Source organism: Cotesia glomerata, linkage group LG6 (assembly GCF_020080835.1).
Source record: "Cotesia glomerata isolate CgM1 linkage group LG6, MPM_Cglom_v2.3, whole genome shotgun sequence".
NCBI lineage: Eukaryota > Metazoa > Arthropoda > Insecta > Hymenoptera > Braconidae > Cotesia > Cotesia glomerata.
In genome coordinates this window covers 2,993,662-3,014,612 of record NC_058163.1, presented here as the reverse complement: position 1 = coordinate 3,014,612, position 20,951 = coordinate 2,993,662, and the positions used below count along the sequence as shown (strand labels likewise).

Sequence of the window (20,951 nt, the reverse complement as noted above, 5' to 3'; positions counted from 1 at the left end):
CATTTGAATACCACATGCATTTTGATATATTTTTCATATATATATATATATATATATATATATATATATATATATATATATATATATATATATATATAAATATAAATATATGAAAAAATGATGTGGGTACTCAAATGAAAGCTCTTGATGAGTGTATCATCGGGATGAGCTTATATCTTAATAAATGTCAATAATTAAGAAATTACCTTGTATCTTATGAACTATTGATATTTTTAAAGATATAAGCTCATCCCGATGCTACACACATCGAGACCTTTCATTTGAATACCCACATGCATTTTGATATATTTTTCATATATACATATGTATATATATATATATATATATATATATATATATATATATATATATATATATATATATATATATATATATATATATATATATATATATAAATATATGAAAAAATGATGTGGGTACTCAAATGAAAGCTCTTGATGAATGTAACATCGGGATAAGCTTATATCTTTAAAAACATCAATATTTAAGAAAGTACAGTGCAGTTTAATAAAAGTCATTATTTAATAAAGCAAAATTTTAATTTTTTATAGATCCCAAGACACGGCCCTTATGGTTTTAGTAACGCGAAATTATAGCAAGAAAATTTTATTTAAAAATTTCATCTTTAGAAGCTCTGAAAAATTATAAATAAGATTTTTATAAATAATTTTCTATGCCTAGTTTATTTTTCAAGAAAAATAAAAAAATTGTCAAGTATCTGCTAACTTCAACCTCATAAAAATTGACTTTTCAAAAAAATAATTAAAATTCAATAAATACCTGGTAAATAATTTTTAATAAAAAAACACAGTAGTAGTGGGGTAGAAACGACCGTTGGAGTACATACATTTGCCGCACACAACTTCACAGTCTAACAGCACAAACTACACAACACACAACTTAGCTTGAGCTTGGTTTCTGGCCAGTTCCGAGTCAGTCGTCAGCGGAGCGTTGCCGTTCTTGTTCGCCGTGCTCTTAATCTAAAACAATATTCATCACATTATTGTGCATCAATCTACAAGCACATACATAATAAATACTCACCAAAATATACACACACAAAACAAATTACGTCCACACTTACAACTCCAAGATACATCTGCTGCGTAAAATTTAATTGCCGGAGTAATCTCAGTGGTGCTTATAATTATATTAGTGTCTCAAGATAATTGATTAATACAATAATTATTGCCAGTTACTAAAAAACATAACCTGGATCACAATTGATTGTAATTATTATCAGTTTTAAGTGTAAAAGTTTTAAAAAATAAATAAATAGCCGGGTACACCTGGAATGTGCGATGGCGTAGGCGCGAAAAAAGTTTATCTGCAAAAAAGGAAGTTTTTAAATCAAGTGAGTTTTTTTTTCATCAGTCAGTTTATTTAAAATAAATAATTACTAAACTTTGGATTTTATTTTTTGAAATTAAAGAAGTTAAATTATTTAATTGTTGTTAAGTGTTACAAGAATGTGGGACGAGGTAAGACATTTTGTATCTCTTGTAAATAATGACCGTAGCCCGTAGCAGCCCGTAGGTCGTAGTCGGTAGTTGCCGTTGGTATTGGTAAATTTATACCTACATGTTGGTTGATGGGTGCTGGTTGGTATGTATGCACAGATACACAGATGTCTAAGATATAGATAGTATTAGTATTTAAACTGTTAGTGTTATATGTACTGGGACCTTACCTATAATGTTCTATAGTTTCAGGATCAAAATTAAGTTAACCGACTTTTGAAAATTTTTGTCATTTAAGGTAGTACCCTCGCCAGAGTCGTTTTCTTAGGATTTTTTTTTAACTTCGGCAGATTAATATTCATATAATTCTGCGTCGATTGGCGCAATTTGAAAATTTTTGACCATTTAGTTTCAGAGATATTTAATTTCAAAGTTTGAGTTTTGAACGCTCTTTTACATTGCGGTATACGGGATATCGAAAAGTTTACCTACAAACATTTTTATATCTCAGAAACTTTTCTTAGGATTCTTTTAAAAAACTAGAGTAACATTAACTAACAACTAAACAATTTTTTAAAAATAATTTCATTGATAATTACCACACAGTTTCAGAGAGATTTATTAATAAGTAATGAAAAAATTTACCAGACTTTAGCGGAGGAGGGGATACGTTAATAAAACTGTGGCCACAACGCAAGGTTTGTGAGCCGCGAAAAATATGAGACGCGCATGCGCTGAAAAATTTGAAAAGTTTAATTTACTTTAAGTGTAACATTATAGTTATTAATTTTATTTATTTAAAAAAAAGTAACAATGATTATTTTATGAAAATAAGTATTTTTATATATTTATAAAAATTCAAAAGTTAATAAGTTGAATATAATAATATATATTAATCTTTCATAAGTTATAAAAATAATAGTCAGATGAAATAATAAAAATACTAAAATTTAAAATCCGTAAATACATCAACATAAAAATTCAATTACTGATTTTTCTGAAAAAACAAAACAATATTGTCAATTATTTTTTTTCTATTTGTTATTTGCATATTTGCTAGTGATTTCTGTCGTTTTTCAAGGACTTTTTTTTATGAATCGTCCTTTATAAGTCAATTTTTCAGACATTGTAATTATATTTCCGAATAAATGTATGTAAATAAATAAATAAACGCATGTGTCAAAACAGAGGTTAATCTACAGTTAGTCCAAAACACTACAGTATAACCACTATAAAATATCTTAACGCTCACGCAGTGTTGCCAGACTTTTCAAACGATCAGTTTCTCGTTTGTGATTGGCTAAAATAAGTACATAAACAGCAAAAAGTTTTAGGCTTGTCAATAATGACTCTAAAGTATATGTACCATACACTCTAGCACAAACTTTTGACGACGGAAGTCGCGAGGGTACTACCTTAATTTATGAATATAAAGTTAGCCGACACTCCAAAATTTTTTATGTTTTTTATTTCTTAAAAATTAGAACTAAAAAACTATTTTTAAAAAATTCCAAGTATAATTTTTTAAATTTTCTACATGTGAAAATTTTTTTTTTTTAATTTTTTAAAAATTATTTTTCAATAAAATAAATTATAAAGATTTTTAAAAATCGGCTAATTTAATTTTCATTTTAATTTAGCAGATAATTTATAATTTTAAGAACTTTTTTAACAAATAAATTATGTCAAAGAAAATGAGAAAAAAAATTAACATTTAGAAAATTAAAAAATTAAAAAATTCAATTTTTTTTAAATAATTTAGAGCAGATTAATTTATTAAAAAAAATTAAAAAATTGTCCAGCGACTGCTAACTTTAATGTCATTAAAAATTTTATTAAAATTAAAATACCAGGTATTCAATAATTTTTAGAATTTTTTTAATAAATAAGTGCAAAAAAATTATTTTAAAATTGACTATTTTTTATTTATGAGTAAATAAGTTCTACAAATTTATTTACATTAATTTAAATTCATTTTTTTTTAATTTTTGACAGCATTTTTTTATGAAAATTAATTTAGCAGATATTTTATAATTTTAAGAATTTTTTTAACAAATAAATTATGTCAAAGAAAATGAGGAAAAAAATTAACATTTAGAAAATAAAGAAAATTAAAAATCCTATTTTTTAGAAATAATTCGGAGCAAATTTATTTATTAAAAAAAATTAAAAAATTGTCTAGCGACTGCTAACTTTAATGTCATAATTTTTTTATAAATTTTTAAGTCAAAATTTTGGATTTAAAAAAAATTTTTTAGAGATTATTATCAAATGTTAGTTAATTTTAATGAAATTATTGTTAGCAGTCAGTAAACTATTTTTTTATTTTTTTTAATAAATAAATTTGCTCCAAAAAACTATTTATAAAAAATTGAAATTTTTTTTTATTTATTTTCTTAATAATTTTAATACTTTTTGTAACAAATAAATTATGACCAAAAAATGACATGTAAAAATTATAAAAGATGAAAAATGCAATTTTTTTTAAATATCATTTTTTGGAAGATATTTTTTTATTAAATAAAATTAAAAAATTGTCAAGTGACTGCTAACTTTAATGTCATAAAGATATAAAAATCAAAGTAGCAGATATTTGATAATTTTTAGAATTTTTTTAAGAAATAAAATAATGCAAAAAAAAATTATTACAAAAAAATTGACATGTAGAAATTGTAAAAGATTAAAAATGCAATTTTTTAAAATTTATTTTTTGGTTAAATAAAAATAAAAAATTGCCGTGACTGCTAATTTTAATGTCATAAAAATTATTAGAATTTTTTTTTTTCATTTAAAAAAATGACATTAAAATTTCAGTCATTTGATAATTTTTTAATTTAATTGTAACAAAAAATTTATTTTTAAAAAATTGTTTTCATTTTTTTTAATTTCTACATGTCAACTTTTTTGCCATAATTTATTTGTTATAAAATTCTTGAAATTATTAAATATGAGGGAAATTAATTTTTATTTGAAAAATTTTAACAACTGTAAGTGCAATTTAAAAAAAATATTTTTTTTGTTCTAATAATAATTTTAAAAAAATAAAAAAATTAAAAACGTCGGCTAACGTTTGTATTGTAGTTTCAGGGCCGTCAGGAGTTTAATTTCAGTCGGTACGGTATTTAGATAAATAAATCTAGTTCCTGTCCGTGACTAAACTTTTCTCCAAATCCAATCGATAAGTTTGCTAGATTTTCATCTTTCCTCTTTCCTGGGAATAGTTTCCTTAAAGCTGAGCCGGAATCTAACCTGGATCCTAAATGACAATAAGATGAGTTTTCAAGTCCCAAAGTGTGGGAATTTAAACCACCCGGGTTGTATTGTATTCTTGGACTTTACTTGTAGTAATCCGTAAGACGTAAGAAGCACTTGCTGTGCTTATGGTGATAGATGGATTTTTCTCGGGTGTTTAAATTACATGCTTCGAGAAATTCGTGATTTTTACTTTTTAAATCGGAGTTGTTGATGGAACTCAGGTTTTTTTTTTTTTTTTTTTTTTTTCCGGCTATTTTGAAATGCTGAGTGCTCTTCTGAGATTCTTCAAAGTTTAATGACGTTAGTTGTCACTTGACCATTTTTTTCATTTTATTTTTTAAATAAATTTAGTCAAAAATTATTTTTATAAAATTTCTTCCAATTTTTTTCCCCATAATTTATTTATTATAAAATTCTTAAAATTATTAAATACATGCTAAATTAATTTTCATTTAATTTAGCTATCAGTTGACAATTAAAAAAAATTTTTTTTAACAAAAAAATTTATTTATAAAAAATTGCATTTTTTATTTTTCAAAATTTTTACAATTCAATTTTTTTGCCATAATTTATTTGTTATAAAATTCTTAAAATTATTAAATATATTTTTTTTTGACAAAAAAAATTGTTAAAAATTTTGAAATGGAAATTGAAAGAGCTCCAAATCATTATTACACCAAGTGAGAGCTAATGTATGCTAAGTACCCCCCAAAATCATCAAATCGCAGAATCCAAACCATAATTACTCGCCTAAGAATAGGTCACACTAATAATGTCACGAAAGACTTGCAACAAGTGTTTAAAATGCAACGTACCAATAACAATACTCCACATACTGGCCAAATGTCCACTCAACACCGCTCCAATGGACCTGTCCAAGACCTAAGTGGTGAAAAGAACCTTCAGGAAGTGATAAACATATTAAAGTCGCTAAAAATTTTCTCAAAAGTATAATATGGTTCTAATTTCTAAGTTGTAGTTCCAAATATTCAGCTATTATTATTTCACTTCAGTTATTATGGTTCAAAATTTTTATTGCATTTATAATTGCTTAAAATATTTATTTTATTATTTTCTCTGTGTTCTTTAAATATTATTTATAATTATTCAGTATTGTTTGTAATCTTGAAGTCGTCTCATGACCATGCTGTTTGTGCGACTATTAAATTAATTAAAATTGAAAAAAAAAAAAAAAAAAAAAAATTTTTATGAAAATTAATTTAGAAGATATTTTATCATTTTAATAATTTTTTTAACAAATAAACTATGGCAAAAAAAAATTAGAAGAAAAATTTGACATGTATAGAAATTAAAACAAATAAAAAATACAATTTATTAAAAATTATTTTTGGGATTAAATTTTTTGTTAAATACAATTAAAAAATTTTCAATTGCTAACTTTAATGTCATAATTTTAATTTCTGAATCAGTTTGATGATTCGAAATTTATCCAAAATTTCAAACTTTTTTTTATATAGCCAAGTACTAATATCTTCAAAAACTGAGTGAAGATCATGTAAAATTTTAGTTAATTTGAACGTCGATAGAAGATAACAAATTTTAAGAATTTTATCACAAATAAACTATGGCAAAAAAAATTAGAAGAAAAAATTGACGTGTAGAAATTTTAAAAAATAAAAAATGCAATTTTTAAAAAATAATTTTTTGTTAAAAAAAATGTATTTAAGAATTTTTTTAACAAATAAATTATGGCAAAAAAATAGAAGAAAAATTTGACATAGAAATTTAAAAAAATAAAAAATACAATTCTTTTTTGGGATAAATTTTTTTGTTAAATAAAATTGAAAAATTTTCAAGTGACTGCTCATTTAAATGACATTAAAATTTTTTTAAAAAATAAAATAGTACAAAAAAAATTATTAAAAAAAATTGACATGTAAATATTGTAAAAAATTAAAAATGCAATTTATTTGAATTAATTTTTGGAAGAAATTTTTTTGTTAAATAAAATAAAAAAATTTTCAATTGCTAACTTTAATATCATAATTTTAATTTCTGAATCAATCTGACGATTCGAAATTTATCAAAAATTTCAAACTTTTTTTTATAAAGCCAAATACTATCTTAAAAAACTAAGTGAAGATCACCGTAACAGTTTAGTTAACTTAAACGTAAGTCACTATAAAATAACAAACTGGGAATTTTAAGAATTCGAAATTGACGATCGTTGATCGGGCTTCCTGTATTGAGTAATAATTGATTAAGATGGTTGGTATCTGGTAAGCTGGTATGGAATAGTCGTAGTACGGGATGGGATGGTGTGGAGGATGTGTGAATAGAGGAGTGGATATGTGGATTGTGGATGTGAAGGCACATTCCTGTGGGCAGCTTAGAGTAAGATCACCATCACCATCACCAATAAAGTAAGCAATACTCTGTAACTCTGTAGAGCAACGTTCCCTACCCGGTGTGGTGCTGTAACTTGTATATTGTATATAGTAGTGTAACATAACGTTGTTTTATCCATTGCCGTGTGCTCTGATATACCTTGTCGTTGAAACCCGTTTCTACAAGTCCATTTTATATTACGAGCTTGTTTTCTCGTATGTAATAACTTTTATTTTGTATTATATCTGTGTGTATATGTATTTATTGAGGGCTCAACTTTACTTTTTTTAAAGTCATTATATCAGCCGTCGACCTGGAACAAAGAACTTTCGTGTTATTCTGGGGGTTCAGCCTCATTTACGAGGGAGAGACAGACGTCTGTGCTTCCTCTTCCGAACTATCTACCGGTCATAAGGGAAGAAATCAACTTTCAAATTTATTTTTTAGAAATTTTAAATCAGAAATTTTGTTATTTTTAATTCAGCTTTAGTTTGGTTGTAAAATTCTACTACAAGAGATTTATTAATAATTTTGTAAATATTTATGTTTGAGTCTTGTAAGCATCTATGTATGGATGTATAAATATTTATAAATGTACATTCAACTTTTTAATGACTTTTTTTAAATATTAAAGAAAAGTTTTTATTTATAAATTTAAAATACCAAGTTTGTTTATAATTGTATGCATTTTTGGATTGATAAAAAAAATTATAAAATTTTGCTTTATTAAATAATGACTGTTGTTAAATTGCTCTGTACTTTGTTAAATATTGATGTTTTTAAAGATATAAGCTCATCTTGATGTTACACTCATCAAGAGCTTTCATTTGAGTACCCACATCAATTTTTCATATATTTATATATATGTTATATATATGTATATATGAAAAATATATAAAAATGCATGTGGGTACTCAAATGAAAGGTCTCGATGAGTGCAATGTCGAGGTGAGCTTATATCTTTAAAGATGTCAATAGTTCACAAAATACAAGATCATTTCTTCATTATTGATATTTTTAAAGATATAAGTTCATCCTGATGTTACGCTCATCAAGAGCTTTCATTTGAGTACCCACATGCATTTTTATATATTTTTCATATATACATATATATAAATATATAAAATATATGAAAAATCTTGATGAGTGTAACATCGGGATGAGCTTATATCTTTAAAAATGTTAATAGTTCACAAGATAAAATGTCATGTCTTAATTATTAATATTTATTAAGATATAAACTCATCTTGATGTTACACTCATCAAGAGCTTTCGTTCGAGCACCTACATGCATTTTGATATATTTTTCATATATACATATATATAAATATATAAAATATATGAAAAAATGATGTGGGTACTCAAATGAAAGGTCTCGATGAGTGTAACATCAAGATGAGCTTATATATTTAAAAATGTCAATATTTTACAAGATACAAGGTCATTTCTCAATTATTGATATTTTTAAAGATGTAAGCTCATCTTAATGTTACACTCATCAAGAGCTTTCATTTTAGTACCCACATGCATTTTTATATATTTTTCATATATACATATATATATATATATATATATATATATATATATATATATATATATATATATATATAAAATATATGAAAAAATGATGTGGGTACTCAAATGAAAGGTCTCGATGAGTGTAACATCGGGATGAGCTTATATCTTTAAAAATGTCAATAGTTCACGAGTTAAAAGGTCATTTCTTAATTATGTATCTAGAGAAAGAGTATTTTCGAATGCAGCCTAAATACTTATTATAATAAAATGACTATCGGTGAGAATGATCTGAAACTTTGAAAATTTTTATTCTTATCTATTCTTATTCTCTTAATAATATAGATTTAATAGAAAATCTACCCGAATAAAAATAAATATGAAAACTTGTTGATTAAACTGGATTTTTTATCTTATCACAAGTATCTGTTGACTAGCTTAGGCCTTATTACCCGCTGGTACCTTAGTTTTTCAAGTTCTCGGAATAATAAGTTCAAAAAGTCACGTTCTTGAGCACAAAAGATCGAAACGATTTCTAAAAATATATTTTTCTTGTAAAGAAAGAAAATGAATTAAAGCATGGTATCATTCAAAACATAAGACTTCCGGCTACGGTTTATATATTATAAGTATCCTATTTCAACAATTAGATACTGAGTTATTTTAAAGTACATGTTCATTCAAAAATTTTTTTTTATTTTTTTTTTAATTTAAGTTTTATTTAATACCAGTTTTTCTAGTTTTACGGTCTAAAATTTTTATATGCATAAAATTGAATTAAAAATTTTTTAAACTCATTTTAAAAATAACAATTTTCATTAATTTTAACAGAAAAAATTTTCTCAATTAAAAAAACATATTTTTTTACCCGGCGTAAAAATAATAATGAGCGTTTTTAAAAATTAATTTATAATTACGGAGTTATTTTAGTGTAGTTGGATTATAAAAGACCTATTTTAATATAATTAAATTAACATCTAAATTTATAAATAGTTTTCTTAAAATTTAGAATTTTTTATTTGAATAATAAAAAATTGATAGATAATTTTTGTTTAAAAAAAAATTATCAATGCAAGAGAATATTTATCGAAGACGTCCAAAAGTTTTTTTTTAAATTTATAAATAATAAATTTATTAAGGGGGGCGATACATGTAACTGACTTATTTTTGGCCGTTTTTTGAAGGTTTAAAAAATTTAGAATGAATAAATCTTTTCGAGAATCAGTATATCCATTCATCATGTATTCAAATACCAGAAACAAAAATTTTTTCTTAATTTTTTTCAAATCGGCTGCCTTACTGATAAGTTGATCTTCTAGTTGAACCTATAAAAAATTAAAAAAGTAAAAAAATTCCAGATTTGTAGGCCTTAGAAAAAAAAGTTCGATTTTTTACCCTTTTTTCCGATGATTTTTGGGTAAAAAATAGTAGATTTTACAAATTTTTTCGGCTTTTTTCTGGTTTAACTAGAAGCTAATACTTCATAGAAGGTACGTACCAAGTTTCATTAGAATCGGTTGAGAACTTTTTTAGTAATCTTTGATAACACTGATACTGATACACTGGTAATGAACACTGGTAATATGATACACTGATAGAAGGATTTATTTGTATCAAAAAATATTTGTTAATAGTTAACAAATCATTTATTAAAGACCGCTTTTTAGTATTAAACAAATATTTCTTAGTATTTAAAATGATTTGTTTGTATTTAATAAATCTAATATTCATTTATTAAATATTAATAAATCTTTTTAAATACTGAAATATTTATTAAGGATTAAAAAGTGGTCTCTAATAAATGATTTGTTAAATATTAACAAATATTTTTAACTATAAACAAATCCTTCTATCAGTGTAGGGTATTATCAAAATTTTACTAATTTAATTAATTATCCTAATAATATTTATTAAATGTGCGTATAAAAGAAATGAAAAAAAAAACGTATCTTTTTTGCATTGGAAATTAATATAACATTTAATTCTTCGAGTTACAGCGTTTTGTCGTAACAATTTCATTAATTTGTCAAAATGAGGATTAGTTTCTCAAGATAAAAAAACGTATCTCGAGTTACAACATTTTGTCATAGCAAAAATGAATTTTTCTGTTAAATTGTACTCAAATTCTGTAAAAATTTTATACGCTATTTTCTCGAAATATAATTTTCGAGATACGTCGTTTTGTTATGACAGGGCAGATTTATGCTAACTATTGATAAAAAAAAAAATTTTTGTTTTTTAAAAAATTTTACATGTATCTCTCCCCTAAAAAAAAATGTACTTAAAAATTTTTTTTATAAAATTCATAAATTTCCAGTTTTTTAAAATTAAATGTAAAAATTTTTAAAAATTAACTTCATAACAATTTTTGGAAACTCTTTTACCTGATAGGTACTTTAATAGCCAAAAAATTTAATTAAAACAATTATCACAAAATAATAAATAAATAAATATTTTATACACCAAAGCTTATTCTTCTAAACAAATAAAAATTAAAAAAAAAAAAATGCTCTGCTAAGGTAAAAGACCCAATACCGGAACGAGACCCAAAACCAGAACGATTTGACAATTATTATTGCACGCCTCATAGCGCGAAGCGCGTGAGGTTGTGCTTTATACTCGACTCGTCAAGTTCAAGCAATTTTGTGATCTTTAAATGCCTCTATCACAAGCATACTACACTTATACAATGATATAAGTAGATGTACACCGAAAAAACACTAAAATTAAACCATCTTTTACTTTCTAAAATCATTTTAAGTTACTATTTTGAAAAAAAAAATTTTACGTGGACGTCCGGATGTCACCCCATTTTGGATGTACCAACGATTACTCCCGAACAAATTGATATTTCAAGACCGGACTTTTTTTATTATTTTAAGAATTCGATGAACTGGGTCCGTATTTCATATCAGTGGCCTAGTTTACGTATTTTTTTTTTAAATTGAATTTTTATTAAAATTCACTACGATACAACCGTACAAAGCCAAACGAACTTTTCTTATTTGTCACGTGGAAACTATGGCGCCACTTGATCAAGCTAGATTTTTTTAAACTGCGTGCGCATATGACAAGAAAAAAGGGCGCCGATGTTTAAAAAAAAAAATAAAAAATACTCTGTAAGAAATTACTTAATTATAATTTTTTTTTTTTTTTTTAATCAATTACACAATTAATTGTTTTCTTAAAAAATTAATGAGCGTTATGAGGCGTGCACTTTTGGATTTTCCAAACTTTTTTATATTTTATCTCGTACTCGATCAAATTAAACAAACTTTTCTTTATTAGAAACCTCAATCTTTTTTTTACATAATAAAATATGAATGAAACTTTAAATTATATTTGAAATATTGAAAAAAAATGTTAATGATGTCAATAGTCTTAGATTTCTGACTTATCAAGGTCTCTTAATGGTTTTGCTAAGAAATCACTCGATGATCTTAAGCTCATAGAAACCTAATGGAAATACTTTTCACTAAATTTTTTTTTTTATGTATTAATACAAATACTAAGAATTCGATGCAATTAATTGATAATACAAAAAAGACCCTATTGTTATTTAAAATTTACTGTTCGTCTATTGGTGCACTCGAAATGAGCTAATACCCAGTATCGGAACAGTCATTTACGATATACTGTGTTGATTGTTTACATCAAGCACAACAACAAAAGTTTTTGTGAAATAACATTTAATACAGAAAGTAATTTTATTATAAAAATTGCTTCAAATATTCGTAAATTTTAACTTGAAGAACAAAAGCAAATTTCTGTTTTGAAATTTTCTTTTTTACATAAGTGTCGTCAAGTATAACCTCGAGTCGTTTATTTTTTTTTTTTGATTTTTAGTAAAAATTTATTTGATTTTTTAATATTAAATGATTATTGTTAGTTTCACTATGCATACATGTCATTTGATTTCTGACTTAACTGCTTAATTTTTTATAGGTAGTAGTAGCATGCCGAGAGTTAAGTCGAAGATAACATTTTATAAATTAGTTTTATAAATTCAGGAAAATTCACATAAAGTATTATGATTTGTTAATTAATTTTGTAATTAATTCAGCTTACGAAAAGCGGACTCTTTAGATTAAAAAAATTAGTTTTATTTATCGTTCCGGTATTGGGTCAACCATATTCCGGTATTGGGACTAGGCATTTAAGCTGTTCCGATACTGGGTCTTTTAGACTTTTTCAAAAAACATGTTTTTTTTTAATATTAAATTCGACAAAATTGATAAATTTAATTATTTTCGTGTAACTACATGTTTATTCTATATGATTGGATGAATTATTATTACTAATGAACCATTTGAATATTTTCTAAGTAATAAAAACCAGTCATGTACCCTTCGTCGTTCCGGTATTGGGTCTTTTACCCTATAAAAAAGATAATTAAATTTGTTAGAATATTTTACTAAAAAATTTTTTTTTAAAAACCTCAAAAATTTTCTATTTACAATCCGTAATTTTCAGCAGACATAAAAATCTTCTCGTGTAATTTCACAATTTCTCCGGCTCTAAAAATCTTCCTTATAAATAAAATCTGCAGTATAATCCAACCAGTATACCCAACACCCAAAAAACTCTAATTAGTTCCTTAATTACCACAAAATAACCAAAACTCTCCACAACAAAAATAATAACCCGTGTTTAATTTGTTTGCAGAGTGAAAAAAATTGACATGCTGGGATCCAGTTCGTGGGAAAGACCTCGCGTTAAATCACTCCTCTTCCGGCGGAGTAAATTCCCTTGCCCGGGTGTATTTAAATACAATACACCATGAGCAAGTGACTGGATCACCATCACACCATCACCATAAAAATCAGCAATGAAATGTGAGGAGTCCCCGCGATGCTGAAACACATATCGTCCGGGCAGCCAGGAGGCTCCAGGAACCAGAACCACGATTACCCCACGATTAGCCACTTTGGCTCCAGCTCGACGACCTCTAGAGGGATTTCCCTGAAAAACGACCGCTTGTGCGACCCGGGGATCTACGACTCCCTGCACTCGGTCCATCCTTCGACATCTCTTTCTCTTTCTCTGTCTCATCCTCAGAAGTCTGCTTCCGTTCACCGGCATCCGCTCAACCACTCGCAGCTCAGTGTCAACAACCTGTCCGCGAGATTCACCCACTCGCATCATCTAAATGCGCTGAACCTGTCCGCTCTGTCTGCCTCCAAGCATTCTATCGACAGTCCAAGTCCAGATCATCATCATCATAATCATCATTATCATCATCATCAACTCTTCCATAATAATCATAATAATATTAATTATAATCCGAAAAATATTAATAATTCTAACAATAATACTAATAATATTAATATTAATCCTAATAATGCTATTAATAATACTAATAATAATAATGGTCATCACAATAATGGTCAAATCCAAACGCAAACGCAGGTGCCAAACGGCGGGCTTGATATTTCACGACTATCAAGATTGGCGAGTCGCGCTACGCCGTCCCCTTTGCAGCCAGCACCTGTTGCTACTATTAACGCACCTGTTTCTCTGCCAAGCTTGGCCACTACTGGCCCGTTACATACCCAAGACACTTCCTGGTCGTCTTTTTGTCTCAAGGGACCTAGTCATCAATTAAACGGCCAAGGCAACGCTAGAAATAATAATAATCAAGAATCTGGAGTCAAAGAAATGCTCACCTTCTTGGGGCTGCTCTGTTTGGTGTCTCTCCTCCTGGCGATACTCTCGCATATTTTTCTACTGAGGATTTCTCCAGTTTCTACGGCGCCTTCCAGTGTTATCAGTCCGGAGGAGTATACTATTGTCTATGAAGTCACCCTGGCGCTTTGCGCGCTGGCTATGTCGCTTAATTTGTGCTGTCTGATGGTTTGCGCGATTCAGTTCTTGTTTGCTATGAAGCTTGTCAAGTCGGCGTATACTCAGAACAGGTAAATTTTTTCTTTTTTTAATTGTTAAAAATTAATTATTAACAAAATGTTTTTTTAAATAAGATAAATGCGCAATTATTGATATTATTGATACTATTAGAGACAAAGTTATGATTTGGTTTTTTTAAGGTAAAGTTCCCAGAACAGGTTTCAAAGTAAAACGTATTCGACCCTACTTTTAATATATATATATATATATATATATATATATATATATATATATATATATATATATATATATATATATATATATATATGTCGGAAAAGCATTATTAGGGGCGTTAGTACAGTCCATTGGATTCGTTTATTCAATTATTTATTAATTTAGAATAATTAAAATATACGCTAACTTGTATAAACAATACTACGATTAATTATCCAAATATAATTAATATACAAGGTAAAAGCGTTGGGGAATGAGACCGAGAACGAATCCGGGGTCAGCAGGATATATTCGATGTCTTTACTTGATCAATGCTCAACAAGAACTACTCGTCTCAGTACCCTAAGTACTTCTTCTCTCAAAAAATATTTCGACAGCCCTCATTGTCTGTCGATATCTTTAACTGTATACTTTTTACTTCTGTCCTGTGACCTCGGCTACGTTTGGTGACCATTGTCACTCCGGACTCAAGCCCATTGCCATAACCATAAAAATTATAATCGGCTTAAGTTATAAATAATTATTAAATATTCTATGCTTTACAATTTTGCTTAAAACTAACAGACAAACTAAAATATTGGGAATTTCCCTATCTCTAGGAAAACCCAGCTCGATATTATCTCCGATATACATATATATATATATATATATATATATATATATATATATGGGTGATTCTCTGTAAGGACGTCTTAAATCTGTACAAAATTGTCCGACCAAATTATTTTTGATTTTATTAGAAAAAAATTAAAAAGGGCTACAAAATTATCAGCTTAATGATAATAGATAGACAGCCGATTTAATTTTTGCTTTTTCGATATTTGTGTATCTTTTGCCATGACAGGGGACTGTTTGCCAGGGGACTGTTTTTTTTATCAAATTGAGAAAAATCAAGCAAACTATTTCAATGCATTCAAATTTTCAAGTTCTCAATGAATGTTTACATTAATTAGAATAATATTAAGACTTATGGATCCAATTTTATAAATAAAAATAGTTGCCAGGGGGCTGAGTTTTGAAGTGGTCCAGACACATATTTCCAGCACAAATGGTGCTTTGACACTAAATAAAATACCGATAAAGCGCTAACAGCCCTATGCTTATTAACTTAAGGCTAATTAGATTCTTATAAACTTTACAAAATGTAAAATAACACGCTGGATTTTTTTTTTGGCTTTGAAATTCTGGCAGGGGACTGTTCTTAAAATGCCTGGGCCAAACTTTGGTTTAATGAATTTAATGAAACAAATTAATTTTCGATACTTTTTATTGAAGAAGATTGTTAGTTAACTAAGTCAGTTTATAAACATTATGGAGAAAATTATATATTATGGACGAATAACTTAAAATTTAATCTTAAAGTTTTAATTTTGGGAATGGGACAGCCCAGGGGACTGTTATTTCGGTGGTTTACGAATTAATAGCAAAAAAACCAAAATTTATTTCATTTTAGTTTTCAATGCTCCAAATAGAAATGTTTTTTTACTTTCGTAATAAATTTTTTTTTAGTAACAAAATAACAATTTTTCTAATAAAAAAATGCCTGGGACAGCAAAAAACATCCTTACAGAGAATCACCCATATAAAGATGTATACTGATAGAAGGATTTGTTTATAGTTAAAAATATTTGTTAATATTTAACAAATTATTTATTAGAGACCACTTTTTAGTCCTTAACAAATATTTCTTAGTATTTAAAAAGATTTATTAATATTTAATAAATGAATATCTGATTTATTAAATACAAACAAATCATTTTAAATACTAAGAAATATTTGTTTGATACTAAAAAATGGTCTCTAATAAATGATTTGTTAACTATTAACAAATATTTTTTTAATACAAATAAATCCTTCTGTCAGTGTAATTATTAGTTCATTACTCTATTTAATTATTTAAAATTAATTAGTAAATATCACTGATTATCATTTTAAAAAAAGAAATTGATTAGTAAAAACATTACTTGAGACATTACCACAAACAAAATTCAACGATACACAGAAAAAAAGGTTCACTTGAGCCAAAAAATATTTTTATTCCTAATTATTTTCTTGAGCAAAAAAAAAATTTTTTTTTGACACAAGAAATTTCACTTATTCTAACAAAATTAATTCTCTTGCTTTAAGAAATACGTATCTTGATCCAAGAAAATTTATTTAAGTCAAGAAAATCTTGTTGTTTTGAGAAAATTCAGCCTCGAAGCTCCAAAAAATTTAGTTCTTGATAGAAGTAAATTTTCTTGTCTTGAGAAAATTTCTCTCTTGCTCCAAAAAATTAAATATAAAGATAGAAGTAAATTTTCATTAATATTTTTATTGATTAACATGTCAAATGGCAAGATCAAATAATATTTCATCATTTTTTTTCATTCAATATGTATAATTGCACGCTAAAATAATATAAAATGGGTATCAAATATTCAAGAGAAAAATTTTCTCAAGGTGAGAAAATTTTTTTCTCAGCTCAAGTAAGTGGCGCTGCTTCCCTAAAGTATCTAAAAATCTTGATCAAATATAAAAATTTATTGTATCAAGTATTTATGATAATTTGAATTAAGAAAAAATGACTTCCACCAAGAATAGAATTTCTCGAACAATTTTTACTTCGGCCAACACAACTTCGGTCTTCCTTCAGGCACCCGAAATTTTTGATATTTGATTGCTTAAAAACAATCAAATCATAACTTTGTCTCTTATAGTGTCAATAATTGGGGCTTTTACCTTACCCTTTTTTTTATTTGATAAATGTTTTCCATTTTTTACTCTTGAATTTAAAAAAGTCACTCCAAAGATTGCATAAAAATATACAATAATTTTTAATTAACATTCTAAATAACTAAATATTAAAATAAAATAGTGTCAATAATTGGACTGACTTTAATAATTGATAATTGGTGCTTCTTCCTCTCATAACTTTACATTTTTGAATAATACAAAGTATAGTTAACTAAACAGAGTTTGTTAAGAGCTTACATAATGCCTGCTCTTACTTTCATGATATTAACTAACCTTAACTGCTTATTAATTTAAGGAGAGAGATAAGAGATAACAAGACAAGTGTGTGTAATTTGGTATTCCAGATGGTATTACTTAGTTATGATATTGAGTATGAGCTACTGATATACCGCTAGAAAAATTTCTCACGATGCTATTACTACACTTGGTACATTTTCTACACTGCCCTTCGAGGTACATCGACCTTTCTATTTTCTATTCTTACCATTTAACTTCCTTGCTTATATTAATACTTTTATTTCCTGAGATTCTTTTAAACTGTATTGTATTTTTCTTCTTCATTTTTTATATTTTTACTTTTACAAGTGGAAGGTCGTTTTAAATTTTATTCCAATCGTAGGACGAGCAGGTACCTGGAAAAATCATCAGTAAGCAGAATGTGCGCAATAGGAGGCTTCTTTGTCAGCATTCCTATTTTTCTTACTGGTAATTCTTTTTTTTTTTACTTACCTTTTCTTTTTTTAGAGTTTTTAAGAAGAATTTATTAGAAAATTCATCTTTTTTTCTTTTAATTCAGAAAGTTTACAATAATAGTAATAAATAATTAAAAAATTATAAAATAAAAATTTTAAAGTTCTTTTTTATAAAACTAAATTATTTTCTTTTTAAAAAAAAAATTTTTTTTGTTAAAAAATTCTCTGTAGGGATTAAAAATAATTTTTTTTAGAATCAAATCACAATAGTTAGATTTTTTTGTAATAATTCCAACAGATGGCGGCACTAAATGACGTTACTACTCTAACTATACTTAAAATTGGCGTTTTTAATGTTAAAAGCGCGTTTTTTTTCAACAAAATAATTATTAATGTCTGAAAAAATTGATAATATCTCAAAAAAATTCTGCGTTTAATTATAATAAAGTAAAAGTGTCCTATAAATATAATAAATAATTTGAAAATTATGATAGCAAAATTTTTAAGTTCTTTTCAATAAATCTAAATTATTTTTTTATTTAAAACAACAATTTTTTTTGTTAAAACATTCTCTGTAGAGGCTAAAAACAATTTCCTTTAGAATTAAGTTACAATAGTTGGATTGTTTTACAAAAATTCCAACAGATGGCGCCAATAAATGACGTCGCTACTTTAACTATACTTTAAATTGGCGTTTTTAATGTTAAAAGCACTTTTTTTTCAAAAGTAACTTTCAATGGTTAGAAAAATTCTTAATATCTTAAAAAAATTCTGTGTTTTCAATTATAATAGAGTAAAAGTGTCCTATAAATACAATGAATAATATCAATAACAATAAAATATTTAAAAATTATGATATTAAAATTTTAAGGTTCTTTTTGATAAAACTTATTTATTTTCTGTTTCATTAAGAATTTTTTTTTTTGTTAAAACATTCTCTGCAGTGACTAAAAATAATTTTCTTTAAAATCAAGTTACAATAGTTGGATTACGAAAATTTGGATTGTTTTACAAAAATTTCAACAGATGGCGCCAGTTAATGACGTCACTACTCTAACTATACTTGAAATTGGCGTTTTGAATGTTAAAAGCGTGTTTCTTCTCAAAAGTAACTTCCAATGTTTGAAAAATTTACAATATACAAAAAAATTCTGCGTTTTCAATTATAATAGAATAAAAGTGTCCTATAAATATAATAAATAATAATATTAATAATAATAAACAATTTGAAAATTATGATAGCAAAATTTTTAAGTTCTTTTTTATAAAACTAAATTATTTTCTATTTGAAAAAAATTTTTTTATTTTTAAAACATGATCTCTACAGATTACAAATAATTTTCTTTAGAATCAAGTTACTACAGTTCGATTATTTTACTAAAATTTCAACAGATGGCGCGAGTAAATGACGTCATTGCTCTAACTATACTTGAAATTGGCGTTTTTAATGTTAAAAGTGCGTTTTTTTTTTTTTTTTTTTCAAAAAATGACTTTAAATGTCTGAAAAAATTTGATATACTAGAAAAATTCTGCATTTTCAATTATATAAGAGTAAAAATTAAATATAAGTTTCATTTAATTAAAATAATCATGAATACAATAGTACATTTATTCAATTATTTTTTTATTATTGTTATCATTACTATAGAATTAGATTATATTACTCAATTTCTATTAAATTTCAATTTGTTTTTAATATTGGCACAAAATAATAATAATAATAATAATAATCTGAAAGTATTAAAAAAAAAATTTATTCTAAAAATTAGCAGATTAAATTTTTTTGCCTTTTTTAATTAATAAAATTGTACTTTAAAACATATAATATAAAAATGACACTGATAATTTTTTTTAAATTTATACATGTACAATTTTTTTCAATTTTTTTTTTAAATAATGTATCTATCTAAAAAATGAAATTAAAATTTTATGATTCTTAATAATAACAATAATCATAATAATGATAAATAAAATTACAGGTATGATACTTTATATATTCATCCAGTTCCATTCAACGCCCGCAATAATAATGTCAGTATTCATCGGCTTTGGTATAATTTTCTGCGGTTGTGCTATGGTCCACAATGTCTTTATATGGCAAAAAGTGAGTATCAATTTACACCACCCTTAAATAAATAAATGAATGAATGAATAACTGAATAATAAAAATAATAAAAATAATAAATAATAAAAAAAAAATTACTCAGGAAAAGACGAACGCAGTAAAAGAGCTAGCACAAGCCCAGTGCGAAGCAGCACTCCAGCTGCAACAACAGCAAGCTCTTCAACAACAGCAGCAAACGCGTCTGTCATCAACAATGCCTCGGAACAACATAAACTGCACGAAAAACGGAGGAGCGATTCCAGTCCACGGGCATCCTCGGGGCCAGTACCACTCTATGCCGTACAAGCACCACGATATCAGGGCCCAGATGTCCCCGGCTCTGCTGACGACCTTGTCGGCGAGTCCTGCGGCCCACAATCACATTGGGGACCACCGGGTGTTGACGACCAGTCCCCCCGCGACTCCCGCTGACGATCACTCGCTGCCCACTAGCCCCATCAACAAGTCCTTGAACAAGTCTCAGCACTTGCTGCAGCGCGAGGCCAGCGGTAGCGTGAGTCCAGGTCTTCCAGCGGCTACTCTGGACCTCAGCAGTGCTGCAACTACCAACAGTCCTCACGAATTGTCCACGCTGGTTTGATTCTTGCCATTATTATTAAATCTGTCAAGAAATTCTAGTCCCTGAATTGGAGCCCAACTTTCAGGGGCGATAGTATTTTTTTATTTTTTTTTTTTTGCTTTTATTATTATTTTAAATTTATTAAGGTAGTTTGGTAAACA

The 20,951-nt window shown here is 26.4% G+C and overlaps 1 protein-coding gene across 2 annotated transcripts; it reads left to right on the top strand.

Moving 5' to 3' along the window:
- The first annotated feature begins 879 nt into the window (after positions 1-879).
- Positions 880-20,951, top strand: LOC123266978. Of its 2 annotated transcripts, XM_044731433.1 has the most exons (6): positions 880-1,375; positions 1,481-1,502; positions 13,266-14,515; positions 18,034-18,119; positions 20,086-20,210; positions 20,314-20,951. In XM_044731433.1, the coding sequence occupies exons 3-6, from the start codon at positions 13,452-13,454 to the stop codon at positions 20,809-20,811; spliced, it is 1,773 nt and encodes a 590-aa protein (XP_044587368.1). In that variant the 5' UTR covers positions 880-1,375; positions 1,481-1,502; positions 13,266-13,451; the 3' UTR covers positions 20,812-20,951. The 2 variants fall into 2 exon arrangements, with proteins under 2 accessions (XP_044587368.1, XP_044587366.1); XM_044731431.1 differs by lacking the exon at positions 1,481-1,502.